Consider the following 17146-nt stretch of genomic DNA (forward strand, 5'->3'; position numbering starts at 1 on the left):
CACCCCACCCACACACGCAGGTGCACAGAAATGAACACACTCACTCCTTTCTGCATGCACAGTCGCTCCTGAAGTCACAGATGCATGCTCAGCCCCGTCAGCGACTTCTTCTCTTTCCTGAGTATCAACAGTGAGGATTCCCAGACAGCCTGCCCTCACATGACCTACCAGAAATAGACCTTCTGACCAGCAGCAGAGGCAGGAGCCAGGAGCTGCCTAGGAAAGAGAAAGTGGCCACGTGGGACGAGTCAGTAGCCCAGGAGCTGTGAGGGGAGCAGTGCAAGCAGAGCGCAGTTATGTACAGCGGGGCCATAGTGACCAGGAAGGCTGAGGGCACAGTGCTGGAGTACTGGCAGGCCCTGCTGCAGGGAGACCTGGACACGGTCACCCGTATCACCAGCGACACCCCCCGCACCTCCCTCCACCCCAACACGGTGTTTGATACCAGCGACCTGGAGGAATGGAAAAACTACCGCTTCAACTTCAGATGGCTGAGTACGAAAGGGTCCGGGGGAGGGCAGGGGGGGAGTGAGGAGGGAAGGCGAGAGTAAAGAAGAGACCAGAGAGTAAGAGACAAAAAGGAGGTAACGTTTCCTCTCACCTTGCAGTATAAAGGAAGAGAAGTCAGTGAGTGACCCCTGGGGTATAAGGGATGGGGCAGGTCACTGACCCCTGGGCTATAAGGGATGGGGGCAGGTCACTAACCCCTGGGGTATAAGGGATGGGGGCAGGTCACTGACCCCTGGGGTATAAAGGATGGGGGCAGGTCACTGACCCCTGGGGTATAAGGGATGGGGGCAGGTCACTGACTCCTGGGGTATAAAGGATGGGGGCAGGTCACTGACCCCTGGGGTATAAGGGATGGGGGCAGGTCACTGAACCCCTGGGATATAAGGGAAGGGGGCAGGTCACTGACCCCTGGGGTATAAGGGATGGGGGCAGGTCACTGACCCCTGGGGTATAAGGGATGGGGGCAGGTCACTGACTCCTGGGGTATAAAGGATGGGGGCAGGTCACTGACCCCTGGGGTATAAGGGATGGGGGCAGGTCACTGACCCCTGGGATCTAAGGGATGGGGGCAGGTCACTAACCCCTGGGGTATAAAGGATGGGGGCAGGTCACTGACCCCTGGGGTATAAGGGATGGGGGCAGGTCACTGACCCCTGGGGTATAAAGGATGGGGGCAGGTCACTGAACCCCTGGGGTATAAGGGATGGGGGCAGGTCACTGACCCCTGGGGTATAAGGGATGGGGGCAGGTCACTGAACCCCTGGGGTATAAGGGATGGGGGCAGGTCACTGACTCCTGGGGTATAAGGGATGGGGGCAGGTCACTGACCCCTGGGGTATAAGGGATGGGGGCAGGTCACTAACCCCTGGGGTATAAAGGATGGGGGCAGGTCACTGACCCCTGGGGTATAAGGGATGGGGGCAGGTCACTAACCCCTGGGGTATAAAGGATGGGGGCAGGTCACTGACCCCTGGGGTATAAGGGATGGGGGCAGGTCACTGAACCCCTGGGGTATAAGGGATGGGGGAAAGTCACTGACCCCTGGGGTCTAAGGGATGGGGGCAGGTCACTAACCCCTGGGGTCTAAGGGATGGGGGCAGGTCACTGAACCCTGGGGTATAAGGGATGGGGGCAGGTCACTGAACCCCTGGGGTATAAGAGATGGGGGCAGGTCACTGATCCCTGGGGTATAAAGGATGGGGGCAGGTCACTGAACCCCTGGGGTATAAGGGATGGGGGCAGGTCACTGACCCCTGGGGTATAAAGGATGGGGGCAGGTCACTGAACCCCTGGGGTATAAGGGATGGGGGCAGGTCACTGACCCCTGGGGTATAAAGGATGGGGACAGGTCACTGAACCCCTGGGGTCTAAGGGATGGGGGCAGGTCACTGACCCCTGGGGTCTAAGGGATGGGGGCAGGTCACTGACCCCTGGGGTATAAAGGATGGGGGGCAGGTCACTGACCCCTGGGGTATAAGGGATGGGGGCAGGTCACTGAACCCCTGGGGTATAAGGGAAGGGGGCAGGTCACTGACCCCTGGGGTATAAGGGATGGGGGAAAGTCACTGACCCCTGGGGTCTAAGGGATGGAGGCAGGTCACTGACCCCTGGGGTATAAAGGATGGGGGCAGGTCACTGACTCCTGGGGTATAAGGGCTGGGGGCAGGTCACTGAACCCTGGGGTATAAAGGATGGGGGCAGGTCACTGACCCCTGGGGTATAAAGGATGGGGACAGGTCACTGAACCCCTGGGGTCTAAGGGATGGGGGAAAGTCACTGACCCCTGGGGTCTAAGGGATGGGGGCAGGTCACTGACCCCTGGGGTATAAAGGATGGGGGCAGGTCACTGAACCCCTGGGGTCTAAGGGATGGGGGCAGGTCACTGAACCCCTGGGGTCTAAGGGATGGGGGCAGGTCACTGCCCCCTGGGGTATAAAGGATGGGGGCAGGTCACTGAACCCCTGGGGTCTAAGGGATGGGGGCAGGTCACTGACCCCTGGGGTATAAAGGATGGGGGCAGGTCACTGACCCCTGGGGTATAAGGAATGGGGGCAGGTCACTGACCCCTGGGGTATAAGGGATGAGGGCAGGTCACTGACTCCTGGGGTATAAAGGATGGGGGCAGGTCACTGACCCCTGGGGTATAAGGGAAGGGGGCAGGTCACTGACCCCTGGGGTCTAAGGGATGGGGGCAGGTCACTGACTCCTGGGGTATAAGGGAAGGGGGCAGGTCACTGACCCCTGGGGTATAAGGGATGGGGGCAGGTCACTGACTCCTGGGGTATAAAGGATGGGGGCAGGTCACTGACTCCTGGGGTATAAGGGAAGGGGGCAGGTCACTGACCCCTGGGGTATAAGGGATGGGGGCAGGTCACTGACCCCTGGGGTATAAAGGATGGGGCAGGTCACTGACTCCTGGGGTATAAAGGATGGGGGCAGGTCACTGACTCCTGGGGTATAAGGGATGGGGGCAGGTCACTGACCCCTGGGGTCTAAGGGATGGGGGCAGGTCACTGACTCCTGGGGTATAAGGGCTGGGGGCAGGTCACTGAACCCCTGGGGTATAAGGGATGGGGGCAGGTCACTGACCCCTGGGGTATAAGGGATGGGGGCAGGTCACTGACTCCTGGGGTATAAAGGATGGGGCAGGTCACTGACTCCTGGGGTATAAGGGATGGGGGCAGGTCACTGAACCCCTGGGGTATAAGGGATGGGGCAGGTCACTGAACCCCTGGGGTATAAGGGATGGGGGCAGGTCACTGACCCCTGGGGTATAAGGGATGGGGGCAGGTCACTGACCCCTGGGGTATAAAGGATGGGGCAGGTCACTGACTCCTGGGGTATAAGGGATGGGGGCAGGTGACTGACTCCTGGGGTATAAAGGATGGGGCAGGTCACTGAACCCCTGGGGTATAAGGGATGGGGGCAGGTCACTGACCCCTGGGGTATAAGGGATGGGGGCAGGTCACTGACTCCTGGGGTATAAGGGATGGGGGCAGGTCACTGACCCCTGGGGTATAAGGGATGGGGATAGGTCACTGACCCCTGGAGTAAAAGGGATAGGGGTGGGTATTTGACTCTTGGGGTATAAGAGATGGGGGCAGGTCACTGACCCCTGGGGTATAAAGGATGGGGCAGGTCACTGACTCCTGGGGTATAAGGGATGGGGCAGGTCACTGACCCCTGGGGTATAAATAATGGGGCAGGTCACTGACTCCTGGGGTATAAGAGATGGGGGCAGGTCACTGACCCCTTGGGTATAAAGGATGGGGCAGGTCACTGACTCCTGGGGTATAAGGGATAGGGGCAGGTCACTGACCCCTGGGGTATAAAGGATGGGGCAGGTCACTGACTCCTGGGGTATAAGAGATGGGGGCAGGTCACTGACTCCTGGGGTATAAAGGATGGGGCAGGTCACTGACCCCTGGGGTATAAGGGATGGGGGCAGGTCACTGACTCCTGGGGTATAAAGGATGGGGCAGGTCACTGACCCCTGGGGTATAAGGGATGGGGGCAGGTCACTGACCCCTGGGGTATAAGGGATGGGGGCAAGTCACTGACCCCTGGGGTATAAGGGATGGGGGCAGGTCACTGACTCCTGGGGTATAAAGGATGGGGCAGGTCACTGACTCCTGGGGTATAAAGGATGGGGGACAGGTCACTGACCCCTGGGGTATAAGGGATGGGGATAGGTCACTGACCCCTGGAGTAAAAGGGATAGGGGTGGGTATTTGACTCTTGGGGTATAAGGGATGGGGGCAGGTCACTGACCCCTGGGGTATAAAGGATGGGGCAGGTCACTGACTCCTGGGGTATAAGGGATGGGGCAGGTCACTGACCCCTGGGGTATAAATAATGGGGCAGGTCACTGACTCCTGGGGTATAAGAGATGGGGGCAGGTCACTGACCCCTTGGGTATAAAGGATGGGGCAGGTCACTGACTCCTGGGGTATAAGAGATGGGGGCAGGTCACTGACTCCTGGGGTATAAAGGATGGGGCAGGTCACTGACTCCTGGGGTATAAGGGATGGGGCAGGTCACTGACTCCTGGGGTATAAAGGATGGGGCAGGTCACTGACTCCTGGGGTATAAAGGATGGGGCAGGCCACTGACCCCTGGGGTATAAAGGATGGGGGCAGGTCACTGACCCCTGGGGTATAAAGGATGGGGCAGGTCACTGACTCCTGGGGTATAAGGGATGGGGGCAGGTCACTGACTCCTGGGGTATAAAGGATGGGGCAGGTCACTGACTCCTGGGGTATAAGGGATGGGGGCAGGTCACTGACCCCTGGGGTATAAGAGATGGGGCAGGTCACTGACTCCTGGGGTATAAGGGATAGGGGCAGGTCACTGACCCCTGGGGTATAAAGGATGGGGCAGGTCACTGACTCCTGGGGTATAAAGGATGGGGCAGGTCACTGACCCCTGGGGTATAAAGGATGGGGCAGGTCACTGACTCCTGGGGTATAAGGGATGGGGGCAGGTCACTGACTCCTGGGGTATAAAGGATGGGGGCAGGTCACTGACTCCTGGGGTATAAGGGACTGGGGGCAAGTCACTGACCCCTGGGGTCTAAGGGATGGGGGCAAGTCACTGACCCCTGGGGTATAAGGGATGGGGGGCAGGTCACTGACCCCTGGGGTATAAGGGATGGGGGGCAGGTCACTGAACCCCTGGGGTATAAAGGATGGGGGCAGGTCACTGACCCCTGGGGTATAAGGGATGTGGGCAGGTCACTGAACCCCTGGGGTATAAGGGATGGAGGCAGGTCACTGACCCCTGGGGTCTAAGGGATGGGGGCAAGTCACTGACCCCTGGGGTATAAGGGATGGGGGCAGGTCACTGACTCCTGGGGTATAAGGGATGGGGGCAGGTCACTGAATCCTGGGGTATAAAGGATGGGGCAGGTCACTGACTCCTGGGGTATAAGAGATGGGGCAGGTCACTGACCCCTGGGGTATAAGGGATGGGGGCAGGTCACTGACTCCTGGGGTATAAGGGATGGGGGCAGGTCACTGACTCCTGGGGTATAAAGGATGGGGGCCGCTCCCTGACTCCTGGGGTATAAAGGATGGGGACAGGTCACTGACCCCTGGGGTATAAGGGATGGGGATAGGTCACTGACCCCTGGAGTAAAAGGGATAGGGGTGGGTATTTGACTCTTGGGGTATAAGGGATGGGGGCAGGTCACTGACCCCTGGGGTATAAAGGATGGGGCAGGTCACTGACTCCTGGGGTATAAGGGATGGGGCAGGTCACTGACCCCTGGGGTATAAATAATGGGGCAGGTCACTGACTCCTGGGGTATAAGAGATGGGGGCAGGTCACTGACCCCTTGGGTATAAAGGATGGGGCAGGTCACTGACTCCTGGGGTATAAGGGATAGGGGCAGGTCACTGACCCCTGGGGTATAAAGGATGGGGCAGGTCACTGACTCCTGGGGTATAAGAGATGGGGGCAGGTCACTGACTCCTGGGGTATAAAGGATGGGGCAGGTCACTGACTCCTGGGGTATAAGCATTGGGGCAGGTCACTGACTCCTGGGGTATAAAGGATGGGGCAGGTCACTGACTCCTGGGGTATAAGCATTGGGGCAGGTCACTGACCCCTGGGGTATAAAGGATGGGGGCAGGTCACTGACCCCTGGGGTATAAAGGATGGGGCAGGTCACTGACTCCTGGGGTATAAGGGATGGGGGCAGGTCACTGACTCCTGGGGTATAAAGGATGGGGCAGGTCACTGACTCCTGGGGTATAAGGGATGGGGGCAGGTCACTGACCCCTGGGGTATAAAGGATGGGGGCAGGTCACTGACCCCTGGGGTATAAAGGATGGGGCAGGTCACTGACCCCTGGGGTATAAGGGAAGAGGCAGGTCACTGACCTTTGGGGTAAAAGGGATGGGGCCAGGTCACTGACCCCTGGGGTAAAAGGGATGGGGCAGGTCACTGACTCCTGGGGTATAAGGGATGGGGCTGGTCACTGACTCCTGGCGTATAAAGGATGGGGGCAGGTCACTGACCCCTGGGGTATAAGGGATGGGGGCAGGTCACTGACCCCTGGGGTATAAAGGATGGGGCAGATCACTGACTCCTGGGGTATAAGGGATGGGGGCAGGTCACTGACTCCTGGGGTATAAAGGATGGGGCAGGTCACTGACTCCTGGGGTATAAGGGATGGGGGCAGGTCACTGACCCCTGGGGTATAAAGGATGGGGGCAGGTCACTGACCCCTGGGGTATAAAGGATGGGGCAGGTCACTGACCCCTGGGGTATAAGGGAAGAGGCAGGTCACTGACCTTTGGGGTAAAAGGGATGGGGGCAGGTCACTGACCCCTGGGGTATAAGGGATGGGGCCAGGTCACTGACCCCTGGGGTAAAAGGGATGGGGCAGGTCACTGACTCCTGGGGTATAAGGGATGGGGCTGGTCACTGACTCCTGGCGTATAAAGGATGGGGGCAGGTCACTGACCCCTGGGGTATAAGGGATTGAGGCAGGTCACTGACCCCTGGGGTAAAAGGGATGGGGGCAAGTCACTGATCCCTGGGGTAAAAGGGATGGGAGCAGGTCACTGACCCCTGGAGTAAAAGGGATGGGGGCAGGTCACTGACTCCTTGGGTATAAGGGAAGAGGCAGGTCACTGACCCCTGGTGTATAAAGGATGGGGGCAGATCACTGACTCCTGGGGTATAAGGGAATAGGCAGCTCAGTGACCCCTGGGGAATAAGGGCTTGGGGCAGGTCACTGACCCCTGGGGTATAAGGGATGGGGCAGGTCCCTGACTCCTGGGGTATAAGGGATGAGGCAGGTCACTGCCCCCGGGGTATAAAGGATGGGGAAGGTCACAGGCTCCTGGGTTATAAGGGAAGAGGCAGGTCACTGACCCTTGGGGTATCAAGGATGGGGCAGGTCCCTGACTCCTGCGTCTGGTCCTTATAGTGTGGGTCATCTCTTTTTTCAGGACTTTGGTCTCTGACCTATGAGCAGGAGCTGACGACCCCGCTTCACATCACCGCCAGCCGAGGCTACACAGAGTGTCTCAGTCATCTGCTCATGAGGGGGGCAGATGTGGAGTTTGCCCCCGGGGGACTGACCCCGTTGCATGAAGCCTGTGAAAGCAGCAGCACTGAGTGTGTGCGATTGCTTCTTTCCTATGGAGCCAACCCCAACGCAGTGTCTGAGGATGGAAACTTCCCACTGCATTACTGCAAAACACCCAGCTCCATCCAGTGAGTCCTCGTGCAGGAGGGGAGGGGTCTTTTCTGCATGTGCTGGAGAGATTGCAGGTCCTGCATGTCTGAGGATGGAAACTTCCCACTGCATTACTGCAACACACCCAGCTCCATCCAGTGAGTCCTCGTGCAGGAGGGGAGGGGTCTTTTCTGCATGTGCTGCAGAGATTGCAGGTCCTGCATGTCTGAGGATGGAAACCTCCCCTGCATTACTGCAAAACACCCAGCTCTATCCAGTGAGTCCTCATGCAGGAGGGGAGGGGTCTTTCCTGCATGTGCTGCAGACATTGCAGGTCCTGCATGTCTGAGGATGGAAACCTCCCACTGCATTACTGCAAAACACCCAGCTCCATCCAGTGAGTCCTCGTGCAGGAGGGGAGGGCTCTTTCCTGCATGTGCTGGAGAGATTGCAGGTCCTGCATGTCTGAGGATGGAAACCTCCCACTGCATTACTGCAAAACACCCAGCTCCATCCAGTGAGTCCTCGTGCAGGAGGGGAGGGGTCTTTTCTGCATGTGCTGCAGAGATTGCAGGTCCTGCATGTCTGAGGATGGAAACCTCCCGCTGCATTACTGCAAAACCCCCAGCTCCATCCAGTGAGTCCTCATGCATGAGGGGAGGGGTCTTTTCTGCATGTGCTGCAGAGATTGCAGGTTCTGCATGTCTGAGGATGGAAACCTCCCGCTGCATTACTGCAAAACCCCCAGCTCCATCCAGTGAGACCTCCTGCAGGAGGGGAGGGGTCCTTCCTGCATGTGCTGCAGAGATTGCAGGTCCTGCATGTCTGAGGATGGAAACCTCCCCTGCATTACTGCAAAACACCCAGCTCTATCCAGTGAGTCCTCGTGCAGGAGAGGAGGGGTCCTTCCTGCATGTGCTGCAGAGATTGCAGGTCCTGCATGTCTGAGGATGGAAACCTCCTGTTGCATTACTGCAAAACACCCAGCTCCATCCAGTGAGTCCTCGTGCAGGAGGGGAGGGCTCTTTCCTGCATGTGCTGGAGAGATTGCAGGTCCTGCATGTCTGAGGATGTAAACCTCCCGCTGCATTACTGCAAAACCCCCAGCTCCATCCAGTGAGTCCTCGTGCAGGAGGGGAGGGGTCTTTTCTGCATGTGCTGCAGAGATTGCAGGTCCTGCATGTCTGAGGATGGAAACCTCCCGCTGCATTACTGCAAAACCCCCAGCTCCATCCAGTGAGTCCTCGTGCAGGAGGGGAGGGGTCTTTTCTGCATGTGCTGCAGAGATTGCAGGTCCTGCATGTCTGAGGATGGAAACCTCCCACTGCATTACTGCAAAACACCCAGCTCTATCCAGTGAGTCCTCCTGCAGGAGGGGAGGGGTCTTTTCTGCATGTGCTGCAGAGATTGCAGGTCCTGCATGTCTGAGGATGGAAACCTCCCGCTGCATTACTGCAAAACCCCCAGCTCCATCCAGTGAGTCCTCGTGCAGGAGGGGAGGGGTCTTTTCTGCATGTGCTGCAGAGATTGCAGGTCCTGCATGTCTGAGGATGGAAACCTCCCACTGCATTAGTGCAAAACACCCAGCTCCATCCAGTGAGTCCTCGTGCAGGAGGGGAGGGGTCTTTTCTGCATGTGCTGCAGAGATTGCAGGTCCTGCATGTCTGAGGATGGAAACCTCCCGCTGCATTACTGCAAAACCCCCAGCTCCATCCAGTGAGTCCTCGTGCAGGAGGGGAGGGGTCTTTCCTGCATGTGCTGCAGAGATTGCAGGTCCTGCATGTCTGAGGATGGAAACCTCCCACTGCATTACTGCAAAACACCCAGCTCCATCCAGTGAGTCCTCGTGCAGGAGGGGAGGGGTCTTTCATGCATGTGTGTGTGTGTGTGTGTGTGTGAAGGGGGAGTGTGTATGTTGGGAGATAGCATATCCTATTCTACTCCACGAGATCCTGCTACTGCACCAGTGCTCCACGGAGCCTGCCTCAGAGCTTCTACTCCATGAGATCCTGCTCCTGCTCTCCTGCTCCACGGAGCCTGCCTCAGCAACTCTACTCCACGGGATCCTGCTACTGCACCCCTGCTCCACGGAGCCTGCCTCAGAGCTTCTACTCCATGAGATCCTGCTACTGCTCTCCTGCTCCATGGAGCCTGCCTCAGCAACTCTACTCCACGGGATCCTGCTACTGCACCCCTGCTCCACGGAGCCTGCCTCAGTGCTTCTACTCCACGGGATCCTGCTACTGCACTCCTGCTCCACGGAGCCTGCCTCAGCGCTTCTACTCCATGAGATCCTGCTACTGTACTCCTGCTCCACGGAGCCTGCCTCAGCGCTTCTGCTGCATGAGATCCTGCTACTGCACTCCTGCTCCACGTAGCCTGCCTCAGCACTTCTACTCCATGAGATCCTGCTACTGCACTCCTGCTCCACGGGGCCTGCCTCAGTGCTTCTACTCCATGGGATCCTGCTACTGCACTCCTGCTCCACGGAGCCTGCCTCAGCGCTTCTACTCCACGAGATCCTGCTACAGTGCTTCTACTCCATGAGATCCTGCTACTGCACCCCTGCTCCACGGTGCCTGCCTCAGTGCTTCTACATCACGGGATCCTGCTACTGCACCCCTGCTCCACGGAGCCTGCCTCAGTGCTTCTACATCACGGGATCCTGCTACTGCACCCATGCTCCACGGAGCCTGCCTCAGTGCTTCTACATCACGGGATCCTGCTACTGCACCCCTGCTCCACGGTGCCTGCCTCAGTGCTTCTACATCACGAGATCCTGCTACTGCACCCCTGCTCCACGGAGCCTGCCTCAGCGCTTCTACTCCACGAGATCCTGCTACTGCACTCCTGCTCCAAGGAGCCTGCCTCAGTGCTTCTACTCCACGAGATCCTGCCACTGTACCCCTGCTCCATGGTGCCTGCCTCAGTGCTTCTACATCACGGGATCCTTCTACTGCACCCCTGCTCCACGGAGCCTGCCTCAGCGCTTCTACTCCAAGAGATCCTGCTACTGCACCCCTGCTCCACGGAGCGTGCCTCAGTGCTTCTACTCCAAGAGATCCTGCTACTGCACCCCTGCTCCACGGAGCGTGCCTCAGTGCTTCTAATCCACGGGATCCTGCTACTGCACTACTCCTACACAGAGCCTGCCTCTGCGCTTCTACTCCACGAGATCCTGCTACAGTGCTTCTACTCCATGAGAACCTGCTACTGCACCCCTGCTCCACGGTGCCTGCCTCAGTGCTTCTACATCACGGGATCCTGCTACTGCACCCCTGCTCCACGGAGCCTGCCTCAGCGCTTCTACTCCACGAGATCCTGCTACAGTGCTTCTACTCCATGAGATACTGCTACTGCACCCCTGCTCCACGGAGCCTGCCTCAGTGCTTCTACTCCACGAGATCCTGCTACAGTTCTTCTACTCCACGGGATCCTGCTACTGCACTCCTGCTCCACGGAGCCTGCCTCAGCGCTTCTACTCCATGAGATCCTGCTACAGTGCTTCTACTCCATGAGATCCTGCTACTGCACCCCTGCTCCACGGTGCCTGCCTCAGTGCTTCTATATCATGGGATCCTGCTATTGCGCTCCTGCTCCACGGAGCCTGCCTCAGTGCTTCTACTCCACGGGATCCTGCTACTACTCTCCTGTTCCACGGAGCCTGCCTCAGTGCTTCTATATCATGGGATCCTGCTATTGCGCTCCTGCTCCACGGAGCCTGCCTCAGTGCTTCTATATCATGGGATCCTGCTACTGCTCTCCTGCTCCACGGAGCCTGCCTCAGTGCTTCTACATCACGGGATCCTGCTACTGCACCCCTGCTCCACGGAGCCTGCCTCAGCGCTTCTACTCCACGGGATCCTGCTACTGCACTCCTGCTCCACGGAGCCTGCCTCAGCGCTTCTACTCCATGAGATCCTGCTACTGTACTCCTGCTCCACGTAGCCTGCCTCAGCACTTCTACTCCATGAGATCCTGCTACTGCACTCCTGCTCCACGGGGCCTGCCTCAGTGCTTCTACTCCATGGGATCCTGCTACTGCACTCCTGCTCCACGGAGCCTGCCTCAGCGCTTCTACTCCACGAGATCCTGCTACAGTGCTTCTACTCCATGAGATCCTGCTACTGCACCCCTGCTCCACGGTGCCTGCCTCAGTGCTTCTACATCACGGGATCCTGCTACTGCACCCCTGCTCCACGGAGCCTGCCTCAGTGCTTCTACATCACGGGATCCTGCTACTGCACCCATGCTCCACGGAGCCTGCCTCAGTGCTTCTACATCACGGGATCCTGCTACTGCACCCCTGCTCCACGGTGCCTGCCTCAGTGCTTCTACATCACGAGATCCTGCTACTGCACCCCTGCTCCACGGAGCCTGCCTCAGCGCTTCTACTCCACGAGATCCTGCTACTGCACTCCTGCTCCAAGGAGCCTGCCTCAGTGCTTCTACTCCACGAGATCCTGCCACTGTACCCCTGCTCCATGGTGCCTGCCTCAGTGCTTCTACATCACGGGATCCTTCTACTGCACCCCTGCTCCACGGAGCCTGCCTCAGCGCTTCTACTCCAAGAGATCCTGCTACTGCACCCCTGCTCCACGGAGCGTGCCTCAGTGCTTCTACTCCAAGAGATCCTGCTACTGCACCCCTGCTCCACGGAGCGTGCCTCAGTGCTTCTAATCCACGGGATCCTGCTACTGCACTACTCCTACACAGAGCCTGCCTCTGCGCTTCTACTCCACGAGATCCTGCTACAGTGCTTCTACTCCATGAGAACCTGCTACTGCACCCCTGCTCCACGGTGCCTGCCTCAGTGCTTCTACATCACGGGATCCTGCTACTGCACCCCTGCTCCACGGAGCCTGCCTCAGCGCTTCTACTCCACGAGATCCTGCTACAGTGCTTCTACTCCATGAGATACTGCTACTGCACCCCTGCTCCACGGAGCCTGCCTCAGTGCTTCTACTCCACGAGATCCTGCTACAGTTCTTCTACTCCACGGGATCCTGCTACTGCACTCCTGCTCCACGGAGCCTGCCTCAGCGCTTCTACTCCATGAGATCCTGCTACAGTGCTTCTACTCCATGAGATCCTGCTACTGCACCCCTGCTCCACGGTGCCTGCCTCAGTGCTTCTATATCATGGGATCCTGCTATTGCGCTCCTGCTCCACGGAGCCTGCCTCAGTGCTTCTACTCCACGGGATCCTGCTACTACTCTCCTGTTCCACGGAGCCTGCCTCAGTGCTTCTATATCATGGGATCCTGCTATTGCGCTCCTGCTCCACGGAGCCTGCCTCAGTGCTTCTATATCATGGGATCCTGCTACTGCTCTCCTGTTCCACGGAGCCTGCCTCAGCGCTTCTACTCCACGAGATCCTGCTACTACTCTCCTGCTCCACAGAGCCTGCCTCAGCGCTCCTACTCCACGAGATCCTGCTACTGCACCCCTGCTCCATGGAGCCTGCCTCAGTGCTTCTATTCCATGAGATCCTGCTACTGCGCTCCTGCTCCATGGAGCCTGCCTCAGCGCTTCTACTCCACGGGATCCTGCTACTGCGCTCCTGCTCCATGGAGCCTGCCTCAGTGCTTCTACTCCACGGGATCCTGCTACTGCGCTCCTGCTCCATGGAGCCTGCCTCAGTGCTTCTACTCCAAGGGATCCTGCTACTGCTCTCCTGCTCCATGGAGCCTGCCTCAGTGCTTCTACTCCAAGGGATCCTGCTACTGCTCTCCTGCTCCATGGAGCCTGCCTCAGCGCTCCTGCTTCCTGAGTCTCTTCCCTGTTCTGCCTCTGACTACTCCTTGTGACTCAGCCGTGTTTCTGATCTCCTACTGCTTGCTGCAAGCCCTGAACTGAAATGAGCTTCTGTAGATCAGGAGTAGAGCGGACATCGTCAGTCAGTGCCACAGGAAGTAATAAGCAACCCCCAGGTAGAGTGAGATGTAAAGCAGGAGCCAGAGGTCGAGAGCCACGCTGGAGGAGCTGAACGGACCGCAGATTTCCGCAGTGGCACCTGGATTGCGAGGCAGGGAGCACATGGGCCGATAGTAAAAAGGGAGGTGGTCCTTGGTGAAGCCACACCTGGAGCTCATGCCTGGAGCCTACACCTCATGAAGGACATAGAGAGGTCCATCTCTAGCCTCTGTGTGGCTTAGCAACGTTTCTGGATACATTTATCCAGCCAACTTAAGGACAGGACCACGGGAAGACCAGAGCTAGCTCCATAACTTATCCAGCTAGCTCAGCTCCTCCCAGTTACATCATGAGAATGCCCCTGACTGACTCAACCTGCGTTTTAGATGAATAAAGTGTTACCTGGCTAGAATTTAGCTGGATAAGTATCCAGATATTCATTTACATGGATAACAACTGAGTTATCCGACTAAACGCTTCTGAACATGGACCTCAATGAGGCTAGAGATGGTCTAGAGAAAGGCAACCAAAATGGTGAGATGAGGCTCGAGGACCTCCATCTCTAGAACCTAGAAGAGAGAAGAGACAAGGGGGATTCAGTGCCTGAAAGAAACGATACTTTTCCTGCTGTGACAAGTGAAGGCTTTGAGGGATAAAGGTAAAAGGCAGATTTCTGATATTAATCTCTTGTTCACTTGAGTAATATGTTGTTTATTGCTTTGGATGTTTTTTTATTGTTTGTTTTATGTTTATGTGTTTTGATTGCGTTCGGCATATGTTTTATGCTTTGTTTTAAATGACTGTGTTTTATGCTTCGCATTTTTGCTGACAATTGTAAACCGCTTTGGACAGATCCTTGGAGCAGGGAAGGCAGGTGAGAAATATTTGAAACACAGTAAATAAGCCGGAGCCAGAGAGAGAGAGGGCAGATGTGGCGAGAGGTGGGTTGGAATGCAGAATGTTTCACACATTTCCCTCTGGTTGCTCCCCGTAGCTGTGTCAAGCTGCTCCTACAATACGGTGCCGACGTGGATGCCCGGACGGAGGAGGAAGGCGACACTCCCCTTCACGTGGTTGCAAGGCAAGGCCTGGAGGAGCACGTTGACCTCTTCCTGCGCCACGGTGCCTCCGTGGACAAGAGGAACGAGGAAGGTCAGACGCCTCTGAACGCTGCCTGCAATCAGTCCCACCGCCCGGAAGACATAGACCATTACTACGGGGTCTGCAAGCAGCTTATCCAGAGCGGCGCCGATGTCCACACCCTGGACCGGGACGAGCAGCGCCCCCTGCACCTGGCCTGCAAGAACGCCAACCCTAAGGTGGTGGAGCTGCTTCTGGCCCGCGGTGCGAACGTGAACATCATGAACTACAGCGGGAACACGGCCATGCAGAACGTCCTACAGGTGGTGTCGTACAAACTGGAGCATCAGCCGGAGATCATCGTCCGGGCACTTCTCAACCACGACTCGGTGCGCGTCTGGCCGGGAGCTTTAACCAAGGTATGACCCAAAGCAAGCATCTCTCTGAGTGAGGTTAGAGTGTGCACACTGCTGAGGTCATAGTGCGGCATAGGATGTGAGCCTGAGAGATCAGCGCTGCTCGTGTTGTTTAGCACTATAGAAATGATAGGTAGCAGATCACAGTGCACGGGCCATTAACCAGGTTACAGCAGAGAACATGCACCACTGAGATAACAGAGCATGCAGCATTAACTAGATTATAAGAACATAAGAAAATGCCATGCTGGGTCAGACCAAGGGTCCATCAAGCCCAGCATCCTGATTCCAACAGTGGCCAATCCAGGTCACAGGTACCCGGCAGGATTCCTAAATTACATAAGAACATAAGAAATTGCCATACTGGGTCAGATCAAGGGTCCATCAAGCCTAGCATCCTGATTCCAAGAGTGGCCAATCCAGGTCACAGGTACCTGGCAGGATTCCTAAATTACATAAGAACATAAGAAATTGCCATACTGGGTCAGACCAAGGGTCCATCAAGCCCAGCATCCTGTTTCCAACAGTGGCCAATCCAGGCCATAAGAACCTGGCAAGTACCCAAAAACTAAGTCTATTCCATGTTACCATTGCTAATGGCAATGGTTATTCTCTAAGTGAACTTAATAGCAGGTAATGGACTTCTCCTCCAAGAACTTATCCAATCCTTTTTTAAACACAGCTACACTAACTGCACTAACCACATCCTCTGGCAACAAATTCCAGAGTTTAATTGTGCGTTGAGTAAAAAAGAACTTTCTCCGATTAGTTTTAAATGTGCCCCATGCTAACTTCATGGAGTGCCCCCTAGTCTTTCTACTATCCGAAAGAGTAAATAACCGATTCACATCTACCCGTTCTAGACCTCTCATGATTTTAAACATCTCTATCATATCCCCCCCTCAGCCGTCTCTTCTCCAAGCTGAAAAGTCCTAACCTCTTCAGTCTTTCCTCATAGGGGAGCTGGTCCATCCCCTTTATCATTTTGGTAGCCCTTCTCTGTACCTTCTCCATCGCAATTATATCTTTTTTGAGATGCGGCGGCCAGAATTGTACACAGTATTCAAGGTGCGGTCTCACAATGGAGCGATACAGAGGCATTATGACATTTTTCGTTTTATTAACCATTCCCTTCCTAATAATTCCCAACATTCTGTTTGCTTTTTTGACTGCCGCAGCACACTGAACCGACGATTTCAATGTGTTATCCACTATGACACCTAGATCTCTTTCTTGGGTTGTAGCTCCTAATATGGAGCCCAACATTGTGTAATTATAGCATGGGTTATTTTTCCCTATATGCATCACCTTGCACTTGTCCACATTAAATTTCATCTGCCATTTGGATGTCCAATTTTCCAGTCTCACAAGGTCTTCCTGCAATTTATCACAATCTGCTTGTGATTTAACTACTCTGCACAATTTTGTGTCATCTGCAAATTTGATAACCTCACTCGTTGTATTTCTTTCCAGATCATTTATAAATATATTGAACAGTAAGGGTCCCAATACAGATCCCTGAGGCACTCCACTGTCCACTCCCTTCCACTGAGAAAATTGCCCATTCAATCCTACTCTCTGTTTCCTGTCTTTTAGCCAGTTTGCAATCCACGAAAGGACATCGCCACCTATCCCATGACTTTTTACTTTTCCTAGAAGCCTCTCATGAGGAACTTTGTCAAACGCCTTCTGAAAATCCAAGTATACTATATCTACCGGTTCACCTTTATCCACATGTTTATTAACTCCTTCAAAAAAGTGACGCAGATTTGTTAGGCAAGACCTCCCTTGGGTAAATCCATGTTGGTTGTGTCACATCAAACCATGTCTATCTAAACGTTTAGTGATTTTATTCTTTGTAACAGTTTCCACAATTTTTCCCAGCACTGAAGTCAGGCTGATTGGTCTACAATTTTCCGGATCACCCTGGATCCCTTTTTAAATATTGGGGTTACATTGGTCATCTTCCAATCTTCAGGTACACGGATGATTTTAGCGTGTGTGTGTGTGTTGTTGTTGTTGGTGTGTGGGTGTGT

At 55.8% G+C, this 17146-nt stretch overlaps 1 protein-coding gene across 1 annotated transcript in view; it reads left to right on the forward strand.

Moving 5' to 3' along the window:
* Positions 1-6: 6 nt before the first annotated feature.
* ASB10 (ankyrin repeat and SOCS box containing 10) overlaps positions 7-17146 on the forward strand; it is a 33110-nt gene continuing 15970 nt past the window's right edge. Inside the window, exons 1-3 of the mRNA XM_029586536.1 lie at positions 7-495; positions 7470-7737; positions 14609-15113. Of these exons, the coding sequence (XP_029442396.1) occupies positions 297-495; positions 7470-7737; positions 14609-15113 (972 nt within the window). The 5' untranslated portion in view covers positions 7-296. The remainder of the gene's footprint in view (positions 496-7469; positions 7738-14608; positions 15114-17146) is intronic.

The sequence above is a fragment of the Rhinatrema bivittatum genome, unplaced genomic scaffold, assembly GCF_901001135.1.
Source record: "Rhinatrema bivittatum unplaced genomic scaffold, aRhiBiv1.1, whole genome shotgun sequence".
NCBI lineage: Eukaryota > Metazoa > Chordata > Amphibia > Gymnophiona > Rhinatrematidae > Rhinatrema > Rhinatrema bivittatum.